This window comes from Aulonocara stuartgranti (genome assembly GCF_965226115.1).
Source record: "Aulonocara stuartgranti genome assembly, chromosome: 4".
NCBI classification, from domain to species: Eukaryota; Metazoa; Chordata; class Actinopteri; order Cichliformes; family Cichlidae; genus Aulonocara; species Aulonocara stuartgranti.
This window is the reverse complement of record NC_138942.1, coordinates 7988282-8008204: the sequence shown is the minus strand read 5'-3', so window position 1 is coordinate 8008204 and position 19923 is coordinate 7988282. Positions and strand designations below refer to the sequence as shown.

Sequence of the window (19923 nt, the reverse complement as noted above, 5' to 3'; positions counted from 1 at the left end):
TAATTTACACACACAACCATCTCTAGGTTTTACAGAGAATGAATTCATGCCATTATCCTAATCTTTGTAGGAAACTTGTGTTCTAACCCTAACTCGGGATAAAAAACAAAGACATATATGGTACTCCTGCATATCAGAAGGACCAATGGAGGTGGTATCTTGTTAGGAGAAAGGTGTTTCAAGGTACTCCCCACTGGGAAGAGATGATAGGGTAGAGCAAGAACCTGGTCAAGAAATTTTATATCTTGTCCAGCCTTGGAATTCCTCCAGGATGAACTGGAAGGTATGGCTAGAGAAGAAAGACATCTGGAATACCCTGCTTAACCTGCTGCCATGATGACCCAATTACGGATAAGCAGTAGGTAATGAATCAATGGATAATGGATCTAGTGAGCGACAGTTCTTTGGACAAAAATGAGTTATTGACTTCAGAGCTTAGATCAGAATGGCCCGACAGCTTCGAGCCAAAGAGTAACTCAAATATCAAAGTGTCCAGTGAGTGTTAAGCCCAAGCATTGTACTCATGCCACGTGCATTAATGATTACACTTTCCCTCTGCTCTTCAGCTGGATGATACTATATTTATGTTTTTTCAAAAGGAATTTCAAATATTGATTACCCAGAGAACAGTGTTCTGCTGTGCCTCCACGAGTACAGCAACATTTATGTATTCTGCTTATGTTTTTTTTTTCTTTTGGAGTGCTGAGTTTTAAATTGGATTTGTGATTGCGGCAACAAACTGTTGTCACTGACACTGGTTTTCACAAGTGTTCTGGAGCCCATTCAGTGATTTCCACTACAGTGCCATCCCCATTTCAATACAGTATTGTTTGTGTTTACTGCATACAGATCTATAGAGAGAAAGACACACACACGTATAAATCCACAAATACACAGAGAACACCAAATTACCAAAACTCATCTGAGAAAACTCATCTAAGACAGATGCATCGCAGCTTAAAGTAAGGGTTTTTTCTAAGCGTGAGGAGTTTTGGTCCTGACAATTATGGCAAAAAATGTCCTGAGTAGTGGGCCAGACAGAAGTGACCTTTTATAATGCAGAGGCAGACAAAGCAGGATGAAGAGAGAGGAGGTGGGCAGTCGTCTAAACACACTCCAGCCTTTGCGTCATATTGGAGTGTGTGCTTAGGGCTACATAGGTCTGATTAGGAATGGATCGGTGACTTTTTCCGTACCAATAAACCAAGCATGTCCACATTTTCTCTCTCGCTCACTTGGTTTTTTTCTCCTTCCTCTTCTTCTTCTGTTTCCTCTCAACAAGCTGCACTTTTTGTTTGTGCTCTGAGTGACTCACCTCTGCCAGGTAACTGACAACATATATTGGACACCAGTGAGCCCATTAGCATTCTGAAGCATCACCACCGGAACAGTTACATGACGTCAGCGTCTCTGTGGAAACTCATTCGGGGATAAGGGTCAGATTCACATTGTGCCGCAACCATATTAAAATTCCTTCTGTCAGGTTGTCAGAGAACACACTTTGAATAATCGTTGTGTGTCTCTCAATCTGTTTGCTGTTCCCATAATAGCTATCATTTACAATCAACATTGTTGTTCTGTGCTGCTGCTGATGATAAATAGTCTGAAACACCTGCAGGGCACATGTAGAGGAAGAGAAATCCAACCGCGGTGAGAGGTGACAAAACACCTCACTGACTCGCTAATGTGTGTTTAATTGTCCAAACCAGCCTGAAAGCTCATATGAGCAGGAGGACGGATTTCGGCCTGAGATTAGTTCTGTTCTGTGATACATGAGTGGACAAGGGTTTTATTACGCCGTACTCACCCCTACTGAGTGATTGAGACACTTTTTTCCAGAGACAATAAATAATCACAGCCTCGTTTTCCTAGCGCTGGGATAGCTTATTTTCATATGCAGAGACATTGTAGCGTGAAGACCTATGGACACAAAACTCAACTTTATTTCTTACAGATGAATTCATTATCTCTATGGACTAATGTATTTTTCTTTTGCTTTCTGTTTGTCTATATTAGCATCTGGACAGATGGCATCAACTGGGACATTCATGAGGGATTATAATCCGTCCAGTATCCATGGCCAAGAGAGTGGACATTAGCAAAGGTGGGCTAGTGCAGACTGGCCAGCACACCGCTGTCTTGCCGCTAAGTTGGCTAACAATGCTAACAAAGGAGTTATCCTCAGTGACAGACTCTACTCAGGACCAAACAGGATGGAAGGCCTCACACCAACCAGGCTGAGGACATTGCATTTCCATTGAAGTAAGCTCCCTCCTCTTCTTCCTGTGATATACACAGCATGGTGGGACAGATAAGGGCGCCTCCTCTTCATGGATGCTCAGCGACCAATGAGTGGCAGCATTCGCACCAATCCAGGCCTGCAAGGATTGGATTAGTTGATTCAGGGTTGATGTGTGAGGTCTGCATGAGTGTGTGTATGGGGCCCACAAAGGTATAGTATTGAAAAAAGAATAACTTCAGAAGTGTTTAAATCCAAATTTTGCAAGTGACTGGTTTTTTTCTGTACCTCAGTAAAAAATTCCCTCAAACGCCATCAGTATTTTTTTAAATGCTGTGTGTTATGTTTTCTCCATTGTTAAATTGCAGAAATGTGCTCTGAATGGTTACATCTGCTATGCGTGGCTCATGTTTCTATTACATATCAATGTTGGTGGAATAACAGCAATAATAATTGTGTGTTCAAATCACAAGATATGCGGTTAAATTGGTTTTAAATCACATCATCTGCACTTTTGTTAACGTCAGCATAATTTCACCACACACATCTTCCACAACAAAAGCCACAACCACTTCATCCCTAGTTTAAACATCATTGAAGATTATATTTGATTGGTTGACAATACTTGTATTTAGCTATGTGACTATGTGCTGCAGGGTTCAGCAGCTGCCTTATCTATCTTAATTATATCTGTCTCTCTCTGGGGGCGGGGGGGGGGGGGGGGGGGGGGGGGGGTGCCTTTTTTTTGTGGCTGTATATGAAAGACTGTTTTAACCTTGAAGATAATGAAATTAAAATTTAAACTTAGACAATATCATCATAAGGACTGCTGAATGCAATGCCATTTTTATTGCATATTAAATATCAAAATTAATTAGCACTTACTACTGAAGAGGGCAACAACAAGGACAAAAGTTTTATTTCCAACTTTCTGCTATGCCTTAATATTGCTGTTCTTTTTCCAACATAATTTATTGACAAGCTTCATGGCAGAAATATAGTGAGCTGATTACACTATTGATCAGACATTTTCATTTTATCTACCTGTGGAAGTGGAAAAACAAAATAGCCCTACCAGTGTCTCTAAACTACTAAGCAGCTTTGTAGTGCATTAGATTGAAGGCCAATAAGACTAAAGGTGGATTATGTAAAACTGTTTGTTAAGCAACAGCTTAAAGTTTAACAGTTTAAAACATTTGAGAAAATAATGACTGGTCTTTTATTTCAATCTGGTTTCATTATTTTCTGGCTATATTCCTTCACTGTGTGTGGATAACAAGTTGAGAGGAAACTGGAGCAAGAGTGTTCTTCTTGACAAGTCAAAGTATTTGTGTTTAGTATTTGTATTTTCGTCACATATGGGCTCAATTAAATCTGGACTTCACTGTCGCTTGATTTTTTTCACATTTTGTCCCAATTTCTTTTAGCACTGATTGTTGTTTACACAGCTGTTGTTTACTTGGATTTTTAAATATATTTGTTGATGATGATAATGCAACAGCATATGCTCGTATCTAATTCAGTCATCATACACTTACATTTGAAAAAATTTTGTGCTGAAGAATACCTCAAACAGTTACAGGCACCATTGGCGAGTAGGGGTGGGTTTTTATAATCGATTCATTGATTAAAATCGATTATGGCTTGGATAACGTAAAATCGATTAATTAAAATCCTGAATCGATTTTTTTAATATAAATTTATTTTGCCCGAAATGCCAGAATCTCTGGTGACATCTCACAAAATTTCAAGAACCACCAAACAGCTAAGACAGTAAATGAGAGCAGGAACACGGATTCTGCACAAAGACTTAAACACACAGCACGACCCGCGGATCAGAATCATTTAGATGTCGCCTTTCTCACCCGACGGCACGGACACGGTCGGGGCTGAAAGCCGACAGCTCACTGATTCTGATCTGTCGGCGGGTCCGCGCTTTGTGTTCACGCCCTTTATGCGCTGATTCTAAAGCTGTTAGTTTGATCTCTTTCCAAACAATATTGACCGAACCAGCAGCAAAAGAAGATTCACATAAACATCGTCATGAATTCACTCTGACTTTTACTGTTTTGCTTCCACCGCGATGCACAGCTCTCTCTCTCTCGCCCTCTCTCTCTGTCTCTCTCTCTCTCTGTCTCTCTCTCGCCCTCTCTCTCTCTCTCTGTGTACTTCAAGAACAGTTTCCCTTTCTTCATTATTCGCTTGCTTGTTATGCACAAGTCTACCGTTGTTTACAGCGCTGTCGGCCGCTGTTTTTTTCCCTTTTACATTCTTCCGAAAAGAAAACCTAATTTCTGCTGTTCAATACTGAACAAATTTAAACTTTTTAAAATTATTCAAAATGCAAAACGCTTAACCGTGTCTCTAATAAAACCTCTGTAACTTCAGAGGTAATGTTCATATGTTGATTAATGGTTTTCTTTCGTTTTTGATGTACTGCAGAATATTTTTATAAAATCCCAGGCCAGGAAAACCACCTTCATGTTTTTCTGTGTTTTATCTTCAGCTACTTTGACACAAAGGCATCTGCTGTGATGCTTACACCTTTGATAAAGTCTTGCGTGTGTCAGCTTCCTTTTTATTGATACAAAAATATGTAAATGTACTGATCTGAATTATAATATTTCTGACTGTCAAAATTTCCCAGATTTAAATCGAATCGAATCGAATTAAATCGAATCGTGGATCGAATCGATTCGGGACCTTGTGAATCGGAATTGAATCGATTCTAGAAATCAGTGACGATACCCAGCCCTATTGGCGAGCAGGAGTAAAAGTAGACCCAGCCAATTAGATCTTATGCTCTTATTCTGCTTTTTACATCGCTTACAACGGACCCTACCCCAGTAGATGACACTGAAGACTAGAGGCTGAAATCCTGTAACTCCTACAACAGAAAATCATGCTGGTTGGTTGTTGGATAATTTCTATGCTGCTGCACAACATCTGAAGAAGGAAGACATCACCATGTCCATGTGCCGCAGAAATTAAAGAAAAACAAGAAACCCCACCCATTTTTTTTCTTTTTACATCTGGCACCTTTAACATTTTCCCTTTCATAACTACTAGACATAAAAATGCTGCAAACTTTAAAATCCACTTATAAGTAAATTCCATTCATTGTGCGACTCGCATGTGGGACATAGTCCACTTTCTATAGTAAACATTCTGCGTACCCTTGTGCAGTATGTGAGTCAGAGGGTGTGACAGCTTAAGGCCCTAAAGAAAAACATGTGCAAGCTTTTGTAATGTGTTTTCTTGTTATGTATTCTCTGCTTTTGCTCACCATAAGCATCTCTGCTGATCCTCACTATAGATTTTAATCAGCCCCAAAATTACTTTTATGCTCTGATTATATTTTCTACATGAGCTGGCTGACTAAACTATGAAAATAAAGCAATTATAAGAAGATATTGATCTCTTTAAGGTGAAACTGAAGCAGTGTAGCAGTGATAGGTGAATGATCTTACTCCATTTGACAGAATTAAATAGATATTGCTCTCCCCATCCTTAGAGATTGACAGTGACATGGCCTTTATTAATGCACTAAACCCCTAGCTGCTCCACTCAAGCTGCTCGGTGGCCAAACAGTGAACAGCTTAAAGGGCATCTCCCTAATGTGTCACTATGTAAATGGGAAACACCCTGCAGCAAATATGACAATTCCAACCTGGAGTGGCTGGTGGGGGGGTGGGGGGGGGGGGGGTTGTGTTGGGATTTATTGACCCACTCAAGCTGACACAAACAGACGAGAGACTATTTAAATAAACTGTTCACCTGCATTGTTGCACTACACGCAGGCATAAACTGATAAACTGCAGTAGTATCTGTGCTAGCCAGCTGTCTGTCATCCTGAGTAACATTTACATCCTGAGTCTGGAACATTTGAAGGTGTGTGTGCTCAAAGAGTAATTAGTGCTTGCCAGCATATAGTGTGATGAAGGTAATCTTGGCCCACCTAGATGTTTTTATGTTTTGTCTTGGCCTCTCTGCAGTTTCCATATAGACCAAATCTGAGAGTCGATGCTCCAGAGAGCTCAGTCACATTTAGATAGTTACAGCGGGAGAAGTGAGGTGATCACCTTCTTTGAGTTCCCAAGTGCATTTAACATGATTCACCTGCAGCTACTGAGAGAGAAACTGCAGGAAATGTCAGTAAAAACATCCAACATCATGCACTACTGACTACCTGACAGAAAGGCCACAGTATGTGAGATGGGCCAATGCTCTGTCTGATTTGGAGATGTGCAGTACAGGAGCTCCACAAGGGACTCTGCTGTCTCCATTCATGTTCACCTTGTACATCTCAGACTCTCAGTACAATTCTCAGTCACGCCACCTACTCTGATTATTCTGCAATGGTTGGATAGATAAGGAGTACAGAGAACGAGGGGATGATATTATGGAGTAGCCTTGGAGGAATCATCTGCTTCTGAAAATAAAACCAGAGAGATAATGATTGAAATGGACACCAGCATGACCTGTGTTTTTACTGGGAGGGGATGCTGACATGGTGAAGTAAGTAACCATAACTGCATGCCAACTGCATGCCAACATCAACCACAGGTTGAACAGGAAGATTAATACAAATGAGCAGGTGCATGAGGTTATGTGTTTGGCAAAGTGTGTGGTGAAAAATGATGGAGATCAGTCAGCTGTGGCGAGTGCAGTGGTCTGTTGAGGGAGCACCATTGGAGTTGGTGATACCAACAAACGAAATAAAGCTGATTAGGAAGGCTGGCTCTGTGACTGGCTGCAGATTGGTCAGGTTTGAAGCTGGTGGTCACTAAACAAACTGTTATTCATCGCGACTGATCCTGACCACCTTCTCTAACAATTACTGGACAGCAAAGTGGAAAAGGTTCTCTGACAGACTAATTCATCACAGCTGCCATGAGAGATATAGCCTATGGTATTTCTCATTTTCATTCATTCATTTTCATATTTTTTTTACTATACTAACCATGTTGATATGGCATCTGAGAAGAGGTTAGACCATTCTTTAGTATATAGAGCTTTTTTTTTTATTTTTGCAAGCAGTTCTGAGCCTGGTTTTCTGTCTTGAACTCTTGGTTAGTATCCATAAGTTTTATACCCCACCCTCCACCCTGTGAACCTGGATTGGATAAGCAGAAAAGAATAGATGCTTCCTAATGTGACTTTTTTGCAGAGTTATCTTTGTATTATTTCCTGTTTTACTTTAATAGTTGTTTCTTGTCCATTGCTTTTAGCTATATTTCCCTCCTGGTCTCATTGTATAGATTTAATTTAGCTGTGTCTCGATACCCTTCTGTTTCCACCCTCCCTTTGTGTATCAATAGCCCTGCCTTCTATTTAATATTTGTCGCTCAGCTGTTGTACTTTCCAGTGTGTTTACCTTGTGTACTCCTGTGATTGCTTTGGGTTTCACTTGGCTTGTTTTTGGACTTTGTGTTTTCTTCAATAGCCTAATAAAATGTCTTGCTTTTTATTAATTAAGTTTCTCTTCTGTGTCTTCCATCTGTGTCATGATATTGCAATCTCTGAGAGAAATGTTTTGGTCAAAAAAATAAAGTTGTTCTGTAAACTGCTGCTGGAGCTCTGACCCCATTAGACTTTATGCTCTTTGCTCTGGAATTAGGTGAATTTGTGCCAGAAACCTCTAGTCTGTTTCTGCGGCCTTTGCCAATGAAAAATAAAAATTAAAAATTAAAAAAAAGAGTAAAGCTAATAATGATGGTACTAGCTTAAAAGAAATTAACTGAATCGTGTATCAAAGGTCTACAATTTTCTCTAAGGGGCACTAATTAAAGACATTTGGATGCAATTGGAGTAACACTAAGTAGCTGTTGGGTTATTTCACAGGATAATCGAAAGTTTTGACCTCCTGGCATTCCTCTTCTAGGATTCTGTTGAGACTTTCATGGCAATTTATCAAATAGTTACAGAGATATATGTCTAACTTTTAGTCCACCTATTGAGAAGAACACAGCCCACATCAGCTGGCCATGAATTTCTTGATAAACTCTCCAGATTTGTTTTTCATAGTCATGGATAAAAGCTGGTTTATTCTCCATTGATGCCCTCCTTGATGTCTCTCAGTCTGTGGACTCCAATTTAAAAACTCAAGCAGTGGATACTGAATATCATTGCCAAACCTTCCCATCTTTTTCATCTTATCAGACCTCCTCTTGCACAGCTCAGTCACACAAACAACACACACACAATCTCTAATCCCTCTGGGAAATTTGTGCTCACCCACCTGAGAACCGGTGATGGAAAAACATTACCCACAAAATATCAATTACTCCTATCAGGCAATCTGTCCCTGTTTTACTTTTGATGTTGAAAGGCATTAAATTTTTTTCTCTGTAATATCAGTCTTGTCCCAGATGTAAATTCAGACAAATACAGATAAAGACATATACACACACACAAACACACAGGCAAACTATTTGAAAGCGCACACTCACACATTTTAATTAGCAGCACTTTAGTGCAGAAAGCACTAAACCGTAGGCTAATTAATCTCCACAGTCTGTGTTTTCGCTGCGAAACCACCTTAGGGAGGGGTCCAGGTTTGCCTCTACGTTAAGGAGTTTATCTGCTGGGAAACAGGAAACAATAAAGTTGAAAATATTATAAGGCAACAAGGGAAAGGCCATCAGATTAATATGCTGTTAAAAGTATTTGCTTATGCAGTACACTGATGGTCAAGTCCCGTGCCATGAATGTGGAATGTCAACTATCTCTGCTGGCTTTCTGTGTGTGTCTGTTTTGTGTGAATATGTGTATGAGCGTGTGTGTGTGTGTGCAGGTTATGTGTGAGTTCAGCTTGGTCACATACTGCTTCTCATTACAAATCCTCTCATGACTGTATGCAATTTGTGCCTCTGCTCTGTAGCCTTTTATCAGCAGGCAGGCCAAGTACCATCTCTCTCTGTCTCCTTTGGTCTCCATCATCCCTCCTCAGTGCATATTTGTCAATCACTCTGTTTCTTTCTCTCTCGCTCGCTCTCTCTCTTTCTCATGCTGACATTTCTGTGGACCTAAAGTGCAAATTGTAGTAATTAGCCAAGAACATCTACAATTGTTTGTTTCCTGGGCGAATGACGTCAGTTCTGGCCATTTGAGGATAAGATGACTGGATTCTCTGTGCTCGTCGGAGCTGCTTGGAATATCGGAAAAGAGAAGAGAAACTCAAGAATGCAAAATCAGAGCATGAACCCACAAAGGTACTTCTAATCCTCCTGGCGTCTCAGCGGTAAAGGGCAAATGGCTGATCAGATTGCTGAAATTGAGGCTAGACATCCTGCAGTAATAAACCTGAGTGTGAGTGGGAGTAGATTGTCAAGATAAACTGCAATGGCAGTCTAATTTCACAAACAAAGCAGCAGTTGATTTGCCTTCATCCAGATGACATGTACAGGCTGTATTAATGTATGGATGGCTGCCTTTTTTTGATGGATATGCAGGTTGATGGGGAAATGTGGGCCAGTGCAACTGAGATGATTTTGCCCAGTGCCTCCACCATACCCACAACCCCTCCCCCATTAAACACACACACCCAAACACAGATAGACACACATCGGCACCATAATACTAATCCTCTTAAGTGTCAGTCTGAACTGTAGGGGCACAACAGGTCTTGTGCCCCCACTGTGTGTGCTGGCCTTATTTCCATTGCTCATTTCCTGCCCTGGGCAACACCTTTCTGCAGCTATTCTGTGACTCTTGTGTCCATCCAACAATGCCCCACTTCTATTTTTTCTGCTCTATTTCTCTAATATTTAAAAATGAGATATTTACTTCCTTGGGGGCTTGAAATGTGGGCGGTTCTAAGCGAGCACCTTTGTGGGGCATCAAAGTGGCTTTACTAAAATCTTCGCCTTAAACACAAATTTGCCTCAACAGAGATACTAATAACTCAAAAGTATACAAAAGTATACAGTAATTCAGTAAGGACCACTTTAGTCAAAAGAAGTGTCATTTTCATCTACAGGTATTGGTAATATTTGGTAGTATTGCTGTTTTCTGGGACCCCCACACAGAGTTGAGCAGACATCAACAACAACAGACATGCCATATCAGACACAGCACAGATATTGGGTTAAGATAGGTTGAAAAGTGTTTTGCAGATGGAGCAGCAGCTCTGGGTCATCTAAAGCAACTAACAGTGATGAGATCTGCCAATAGGATCTGTAGAGAGGTATGAATTTACGTACGGGGATTACAGAATTTGGTGCGTCTAAACTGCGGTAACGGTACATTCAATTTTACTGTTTTTGAAAAAAATCATGATCTGAGGGCAATTTAACCAAAGAGGAATGTTTCACTTCAAAATAGGTATTGTGTGTGTAGCTGAAATGTATTTTTTTTAAATAGCCTGACCCCTGGCAAGACATTATCACTTTGAATACTCAAAATATTTTTGCGACCCAATCCTTTAGCACTTCCCCCACACACCTTACACTTTTTTTGTTTTTACGTCTTGGCTTGTTTCTCTTATTATCTAATCCAGCTTCTCTGACATTCACTCCGTCTGTGGAGCTCATCTTGTCTATTGTTTAATGTCTAACAGGGAAACAGCAGCTGTTATAAAGGTAAAGCTTTTACTTGCTGCTTGAATGATGTGACTTACAGGCTTATCGACTCTCACCTCCACCTAAGAATTGTTATAATACAATGGCTTCTCAAGACTGCAGGTCTTGCTGCCAGAAATGAACTGACCAGCTGACTTTTATAGGAACAAACTATAGAAAAAAAACCCCAAAAACTTTAAAGTATCTGGAGTCCCAGCATCAGCTGGATGCTCTCTGTTGATTGAAGAACTCACGCATCATCTCACCTAAAGCTTCTGAAACAGTATTGAGTCAGTCATTTAAACAACAGCACATCAGTGCTCTGGTGCTGATGCAGTGCAGTTCAATTTTATTTGTGCCAGCTGAGAGGTCTTCATAGTGTGAACAACACCTTGAAGGACTGACTCACTCCCCTGGCTGCAATGTTGTTTATCTTGCAGGGCAACATGAGAGCACAGAGACGGCATTAACACAAGAAATGGGCAGTTAGCTTACAAATGTCATTTCTGAAGGCTGGAAGAGGAAAGCACGTGGAAGTGTTTAACTACGCAAAAATTCAGCACTCTGAATGATTTATTTGTTCCATTGTGATGAGCATACAGTCTAAGATTTGCGATGGCATTTAAATAACAAAGATCAGGAAAGAAACTTCAGCCAAAAATGATATTTTCCCCAATACAGGCAGGCTCTTGCTTTATTTTAGAGTTTAGTCAAAGTACAACAAAATAGCCCTAACATTTTACCACTTATCTTCCACAAAGAAACATATTTAAAGTAGCAACAATAGCATTCATTACAGTGAATCCAATTGGCATGAATGTAGCTGACGAGGAAAATGCTGTTAAATGAGCAAAATAAAATCAGATACTTTGCTTCTAAAATGCACTTGTGGTAGTTATGCTCGCACACACCTTCATGGTTCTTCACTCAGTCTTAAAAAAATCTAATTTTAAGCTCTTAATTTGCCATCATTCACTAGAATTCCTTTCCAGCATTACCGTACATACAGGTTTTTCTCATCCATGGCAACAGGAAGCAGTGTCAGGCAGAAAAGTTAAACAACGACTCCGCATGTCTGCTGGACAACACTGCATTTGTTTCATCTCCAGACATTCTGCTTCAACATGGTTCCGCGCACTCGCGCACTCTCCGTCAATACGCCGCCGTGCCATCCCTGTTATTAGAGCCGTTTCAGGAAATTAATTCCACTTTAATTCCAGGGACTAGACAGCACATCCACTATCACAGCTTCCTCATGTCCAGAGGCTTAGTCCAATTTGCCATAATTTCAAAACAAGACAAATATGTAAACAGCTTATAAAGTATGCACACACGCAACAAAAAGGAAAGAAATCCAAAGCATTTGTTTCCACAGTGCAGTGTTTCTTTTTTCTCACTCCTCTGCAGTGCAAAAAAGGAAAATACGAGAAAAAAAAGCATCAAATAATAAATAGACTTTCTCTTTCATATATATATTTCTGTGTTTATACATATATATATATATTTGTAATGATAGGTCTCTACATGAGCACACAGCTCTTGGCCCGGTCCTTCCTCATGGCCGGGGCCTGGTCTATTTGCTCAGTCCGACCCGGCAGAGGTGGAAGGGGCAGTTGCGAGACTCGTTTCAGGCCTCTGCGGGAGCTGCTGCGTTTTAGCTGCGGCTTGTGCGGCCGTCGCACTGACGCCAAGGTGGTGATGTGGAACACATCCCGAACACTGTTTTCAGAAACCTTGGAGGTGCACTCCACATACGCCACCGCTCCCATCTGACGAGCTATCGTGCTTCCCTGGAACATGGAGACGGGCAAAGAAGAAATGAAAAAGGAAGCAAAGCTAAATTTGAAAGTACAAGAAGAAGAAGACAGGGGAAACACGCATCATTTTAACAATCAGAAATCATATGGTGTAAATCCTCTTAACATTCATTGTCCTCTCGTGATTTTGAGTACTTGTGCATTCTTCTTTTTTTTGTATGTGAAATCCTGAATATCTCTCAACAGTGGCTTTTCATTAGTTTCCTCAGGCTTTAAGAGGTCGTGTAAGACATAAGTTTCCTTCATGTCCTTTTTCAGTGTTTCAAAAAGAAAATTAAATATCCCCATATGCACTCCATCCTTCATTGTTTCTTGGCACAAGCAGACACTATAGCTCAACAGCAGAAAACTAAATGTCCCCCAAAAAAGAGGCAGCAATTCTGAGATATAGATGTTGATCTAAACTGATGACTGAAAGCCAGCGATCTGAACATGTCTGTAGATAAATGAATTTCCTCCAACTGAAGCATGAATAATGTAGATGCTGACTCCTCAGTCTGCAGTAAAACAAAAGGATGGGAATCCGCTGGGCCAGTTTTGATATGGTCTATGAGGCTATTTACAGGGAAGACATTCACACTAGGTACCAGAGCTTACCCCTGAGTAAACTTACAATAACTGAGTTATTTGAAATTGTAAATTGTTTGCTCGTGATCAAATCAGACACAAATTTAATTTGAAAACCCCTGAGCCCCTGCCTTCATTACAGTACTACATATCCTCATCTGTTGTTTAATGATCAGAGTTTAAAGCTGTTTTCACACAGGATCAGCACATGCCAAGGATCTAACAGATGAGACAGAACTGCATTTCCCATGACCCCTACAACTGCATGTTCTCCAGCACAGAGAAAGCTTTTCATCTCAAGTGGAAGTGGTTTGATTTTCATCACAGCTGCACTGAGGCGTGTATAAGAAGCGATGAAGGCCTCATTAGGTGAAACAGCAGATTTAGATTCCAGGGTGGCGGTGGGAGGGGAAAGAGGTAGATTGTAGTGACAAGTGGAAATGCTCGATCGAATCTCGGGCAGATTAGTGTGGAAATGTCTGGAGTTCACCCAGTGGTCATTCGCAAGGCGACTTCTCAGCTCTGTTGGAATTCAATTTAAAGATCAGCAACAGGATAGCAACACAGGCTATTAGATTAGAGCACCGAAATGTTTATTGTGCACAGCTTTGGCATCTGCCATGTGACACACATTTTCTGGGCATATTAGAGAGGCAAACAGTAGGTGTCTCAAACCAAAAGAGAGACTGAGAAGGACCATGACAAATGTTTTCTATGGTTCTAGCCAGTAAATGGTCCCAGCTATTTTACATTACCTCCGTGGTTTGTCACTCTTCTTTTGTTTATGTGTCTTATTTATATGACCTGTCTGTTTTTTTCAGTTGCTGAGTTTTTTTAGAAACAGCATGCTTTTAGCCTCCAGTAAGCTCTTAGACAGTAGCGGGAAAAAGGCTCCTTTGTTTTGAGGGCTTTTGTATGGTGGTGAAAAAAGCCCCTCCACTTTTTGTATGTCGAACACAGGAGAGCACACAAATTGAACACACTGAAAGCTGATTAAAATTCACAGATTTACAGAGCAGTTTATCATCCCCTCCCTCTTTTCCCCCATCCCCTTGGCTTAGAGGTCACGGCAGCATGTGATAAAAGGACTCACTCATTTATCAATGTCCATTTTCTATTCATCCTGCATTTTGAAAATCTGTAAATCTGCATGAATATTTCATTTCAGGGGGAAAAAAATGTTTCCCTAGACATAAACTAGACTAACCACTTGTGCTTCTTCCGCAGCCCTTGCCATAAGCAACATTACATTCCCTGTCAGCAAATTTTGGCCAAAACGCCAACCCCAGCAACATGTCCCCGAGGGGTTTAATGCTGTTCTAATAGCAGTCATGTGGTATTTTATTGTGTTGCATGAGCCTTTTCTCACACTCCTTTCCTGTGGGACCGCAAAAGAGAGGTAATGCCTCTGCTGATACAACACAGAAAAATCTCATTTTATCGCTTTATTGCTTTCTAATTTCTTTTCCACATCTGTTTTCAAATCTGTCTGTCTTCCCAGGGCACCTTGCAAGTCTCAATCTTATTATTTATCTCACTCCATTCTCCTCTAATATCCATCATCTGCTAGCTCTCACCTGCTCGTGGGTGACAGGGATGAGGCGCTGTTTGGAGAGTTCCCTCAGGGTGTTGACGTCTGTCCTCATGTCCAGCTTACAGCCCACCAGCACCACCTTGGCATTTGGACAAAACTCTTGCGTCTCTCCTTGCCACTGCAGGAACGTGAGCCGACAGAGAAAAACTGAAAGACACTCTTGATTATGTCAAACATGAGCACTGAGCGCTGAGCTGCCTTTGCTGAAGTACAGAGATGACCTTTTGGCTACTCAGACACTGGATACCTGAGTTTGAGGGAGATTAATGCTCTCTTGCTAAAAGACATTTGTTCAACTTAGCAAACACAGCAAAAACAAATGCATAACTTTGGTGTGTTTTTTTGTGGGAATTTAAGTCCAGCCTTCAAAGGGTTGGGGATTTTGGTTCCCAGTGACCTTTCTTATGTCATTTTGTTCTCAGCAAATTACTCAATGTAATTCAGTAAAGACTTTTTAACTTGACTAATCCATTCATCCATTGATGTCTGTTCTCTTTATTTTTTGTCAACAAAGCCATTCATCAGTCAGCAAAACTAAATATTTTGTTCCAGTCATTTGTCAACCACAAATGCCGGAGGTTGTGTTAAGCTTCTGCTGGATACCGCTGTATGATGAATATGATTTTTTGTTTTACTTTTGTTTGAGATAAACAAACATTTTTGAAGACAATCCCCTTGGTAATTGTACCAGGTGGAATGAAAAAGTTCAACTATTCTGCCAGTAAACATCAAGCATCCTACTTTCTTTGAATTTGTCGTCACCACTTCCAGCATGGCTGCTATTTTCAGATATTGCTCCTTTTAAGTCCCTTTTTGTGCGCTGAATCCCCTCACTGTGTCAAAATGTCAACTCTTCAGCTTTCATTTCTTTTTGCAGTAGAGGACAAAGTTGCGGGAAGCCAAATCTGGCAAGCAGTGTGGATGAGCGATTATTGTGTTGGTGTCGCCAAAAAAACTTATCACTGTTCTGTGTGCTGGTGCACAATGACACAGTGACGAACCCCACAGTTCATATGCTCTTCTTCAGACACCTGAGAACATTGAGAGTCTGACCCAGGGAAATTAATTTACAGCGCACAATTCCAAAAATCTCAAAATTAAAAAAGGAAAAATAAAACAATGTACATTCTTTTAGTTTGTACATCTGGCCTTTATGAACTGCCTTTTGGCTTGGACACTGCAGATATGCAGATCTCATCAACAGGGAATATCCTCCACATGAAAGTCAGTTGAGTTTGATGTTTGATTTCCTCTCAAGTTTGGGCTCCATGGTAAAATCTCATATGAATAAAAGGGCAAAACAGCAGCAGTGCTGGAAGTGTTTCAGAGGTCTACAAACAGAAGACCTTAATGGTGCAATGTGCCAAATTTAAATTGGGTATGTTTGGGGTTTTTTGCATTTTTTGTTTTATTTTTTAAATGGGCAGATTTGTGAAATTTTACGAAAGCAGCTCATTATTGGCATTTTCAGCGCAAAACAGACAACTAATTAATCTTAAGTGTGATGGAAAGGGGTGATAACTGTAGAGATTTATTTAAAGTTACATTCATTGTGGGTACATTTTACATTTTCAATTGTTTAATTAATGAATTGTCAGACTGTTAAAAAATTCATAAAACAAAACAAAAAGGACGGGAATGGAAAAATCTTGGCATAAAATATGTAAATTATCATGAGTAAGAAGCTAAAACTAGAAATATTTGGCAGTTTTGCTTGAAAAATGGCTCAAAGATGAAGTGATCAGCAAAAAAGCCACAGATTAACTGGTGCTGTCAACCATCCAGGATTAATCAAGTAATTATTTTACCTCTAATCAGATTAAAGAGACTTCCTGTTTTTTTATGATACAAGGCAATGTTCACTATTTTACTGCAACAGCTATAGGGCCACGTACTGTGACTTTTTCACTCGTGCCAGCTTAGTTTGGACGTCTGTGTGGTGTGTTATACTTTCCTTACTCAGTCTCCATCAACAAAATCTATTTCAGGTTCTGTTCCGAAAAGGTTGAGCAGTCTTCCTTCTAAAATCACCCTGAGATTAAATGTCACTACTGAAACTCAGCTGAACCAACACAGTCTCCTCCTGGCAGCACAAATACATGACAGCACTGAAATATTCCGCATGCCATGTGCAGAATGTCAGGGTGTCCATTCATCCCTTGTACTGAAAACAACCTCTGACCTTTCAGGCACATCCCCATTCTGTCAATGACATCCAATCAAAACCTTTGATTGTTTAACCCTCTTTCCTCCCCCAGCTGTCGTCTAGAAATATTGGTGACCCCCCCCCCCCCCCTAGCTCCTGGAGGTCAAGAGTCTAATTTAGGATGGTGATTGTGCAACAGGTTTTCCATGTGCGCCTGAGTTTCAGGGATTATTGGGATGACAACTAGGGGGCAGGGGTCATGGCAGCCCCCTGCCAAGTGATGCATGGGAAAAGCTAAAGCTGAGGAGCAGTGCTGCTTCCCCTGTTGACAGATTCCACGGAGGCTGGAGAGATATTGGCGGGTTAAAGAAATGGTGTCCCGGGTTAGATCTACAAAAGTCTGCAGGGGCATTTTAGCAGCTCCCTTCAGACCACTAAACACGTCAACAGACCAGCCATGGGAACTGTCTTCAGCTCACAAGGGGTGCAGTTCAAAGGCAAACTCACACACACATGGCTTCAAGATGAGACACCACTAAAAGGCACAGGTCTGCTTTTCGTGATACACATGCATGCAAACAGACCCATTAAGTTGGGTATAATTACACCATGGGTGTTTCACTATACTATGTGGGCACACAATCTGCCACTGGCTGTAAAAACACGTCCAAAACCACATTTGATGACGCCACCCGGCTATTACACCCATCCCAACTGCACTGTTCCCAGCCATTAGCCACCTTGCAAATGTTAACAGACACCAACAAGTGAAGTATTCAGCATAAAACTCAGATTTTATATTTTAAATGTTCACAGAAAGTCTGTTTCTAACACTCCTCAACATTCTCTGAAATGTCTTCTCTGATATGTCTGGTGTGTCTAATATGCGTATCTGATATTCCTCTTGAACCCACCCGGCTGCAAGCCCTCTTATTTCATTCTTCGCATTGACCTTCTATTGCTTGCAGGGACACGGGTCAAGTATCCATGGACGTTTTGATGAGATAAAGGAAAGCGAGACTTTAACCTCAGTGCTGATTTGCTCCATTGTTAAGCCGTGAAAAGCTGCTGGCACAGAAATCTAAGTCGATACAAGATGCTGATCAGGAAAAAGTGAATTGAATTGGTTTTTCGTTGGTTCTCCACTTTCACTGCGATATTAAATGCTGATCCAAAGTATTGAGAGGGGGAGTAAAAAATACTGACCTTCTTTATGACACTGTCCAAAGTCTCTGGACGGCTGATGTCGAAACAGATAAGCACTGCATCTGAATCAGGATACGCCAACGGCCTCACATTATCGTAATAAGAAGAACCTGTGAACACACAATAACATATGGTGTAAGGTCATGGTGTCTTTGGGGAAATTCCTAACTGTTTTTAACCTGATTTAACCCTGCAAGACTCTGCATCCCAACCATATGGCCTACTCTGTCAATTAGAAGCATACTGCACACCCAAAGGTCATTAATACATGAATAGCCCATTAAAGCAGGCGGTGTGGCACACACATCGACATGCTGCAGCTCGAACACACTCTCCAGATGTAAATGAACCTTGATCTTAGCAGTTATGTGCACATATTTGTGCATCTTTTTCTCTTGGGCTTCCACACAGCTGTGCCTCTTCTGTCACAGTACTTCAGGAGGAATGTTAAAGAGTTAGTCATAGCAGCACACACACACATACACACGCATACACACAAAGGTGAATTATAGTGGCTTGAGAATTGGAGGACTGGTACATACGATCCATAATCATCTTGAAACGACAGCGAATGCCAGCACAAAGGCCAAACTAAAGGTTGAACCCCTTAATTCTCTCATCTCATCCCTCTTTCTGTCTCACTTGCAAATGGTCCTTGATTTAAAATCTTCCATTTTCTTTTAGACTCTATGAGATTCACATGCGCTCACACGCTTCTCACCACTCTTGCTTTTCAATTTTGTACCTTGATCAAATTTGAGGGCAGAGTGGCGCCTCTGTACTTCCACAAGTTGCTCACTTCCACAGTTCCTGCTCTCTTGCAGCTCTCATTAGGAGGCTTGTAAAAATATCTGGGCTCTCGTGGATGTGTGGCTGCGGCCACGGGCACCCTCCCTCCTACCGTCAGAAGCTGCTGTAGACCTTATGTTCTGCATAAATTTCAAGCCTCCATAACTCAAAGGTTTGTCACATTGTGCATCAAATTTGCCAAAATTAGCTAATCACATTACACCGTAAATAAATATTAAACGCTTTGGAAGATTAAACATATGATTTAGGTTCATACAAGCTGATGATTTTTAATATTTATACAAAACCAAAGTTTATGTTTGTTTGGTGTGTCTGTGCTTCATACCAAACCTGACCTGCCACACAATAAACAGACTGTTAGAGCTGCATGCTTTAGTCTGGTGTTCTGCACAAAAGCACTACACCCCGCATCACTATGTTCTCTTTGTTAATGATGGAATGAGTATGTGACAATAGCTGCACGCGGCCCGCAACCCCATCATTCAGCTTGCTTTCCTGTAGTGACCTGCTCATTGCTCTTTGAGAACAATGCAACAGGCTGCCTGTCACATCCTCACAAGCTGGAATGGTTTTGTTTAGTGACATTTGTTTGTCACTAAAAATCCATATTAACATCAAACGCTTAAAAAAATGACCTGAAATATCAATTAAATCAGAGAAAAAACAAGTATGCTTTGTTTACAGTGGCTTCAGATTTCTCTTGGTTTAACACTACTGACTTTGATATCATTGTTTATACAAATTGCTACCCCCTACAGCTGGCAATAATACATATTACCACATTCTCACAGTGTGGTGACTAGATAGTGCGTTTCAAAATAGCATTCAATTAATTTTTATAAAATCTTGCTCACCACATGCACACAACCATTAATCTGCTGGCTGACTCTTTAACACATGAATGATGCTTGTCAAAAGAAGATTATTGTTTCCATTTACAGTAATTTGTAGTTCTTATATGGCCCTGTTTAGGACCTCCCTGC

At 40.8% G+C, this 19923-nt stretch overlaps 1 protein-coding gene across 1 annotated transcript in view; it reads right to left on the bottom strand.

The window, feature by feature from the left end:
- Nucleotides 1-11461: 11461 nt before the first annotated feature.
- Nucleotides 11462-19923, bottom strand: part of rnd2 (Rho family GTPase 2) — a 32779-nt gene continuing 24317 nt past the window's right edge. The window contains exons 3-5 of the mRNA XM_082529239.1: nt 18131-18240; nt 14762-14896; nt 11462-12590 (exon numbers count right to left, since the gene is read on the bottom strand). Of these exons, the coding sequence (XP_082385365.1) occupies nt 12321-12590; nt 14762-14896; nt 18131-18240 (515 nt within the window). The 3' untranslated portion in view covers nt 11462-12320. The remainder of the gene's footprint in view (nt 12591-14761; nt 14897-18130; nt 18241-19923) is intronic.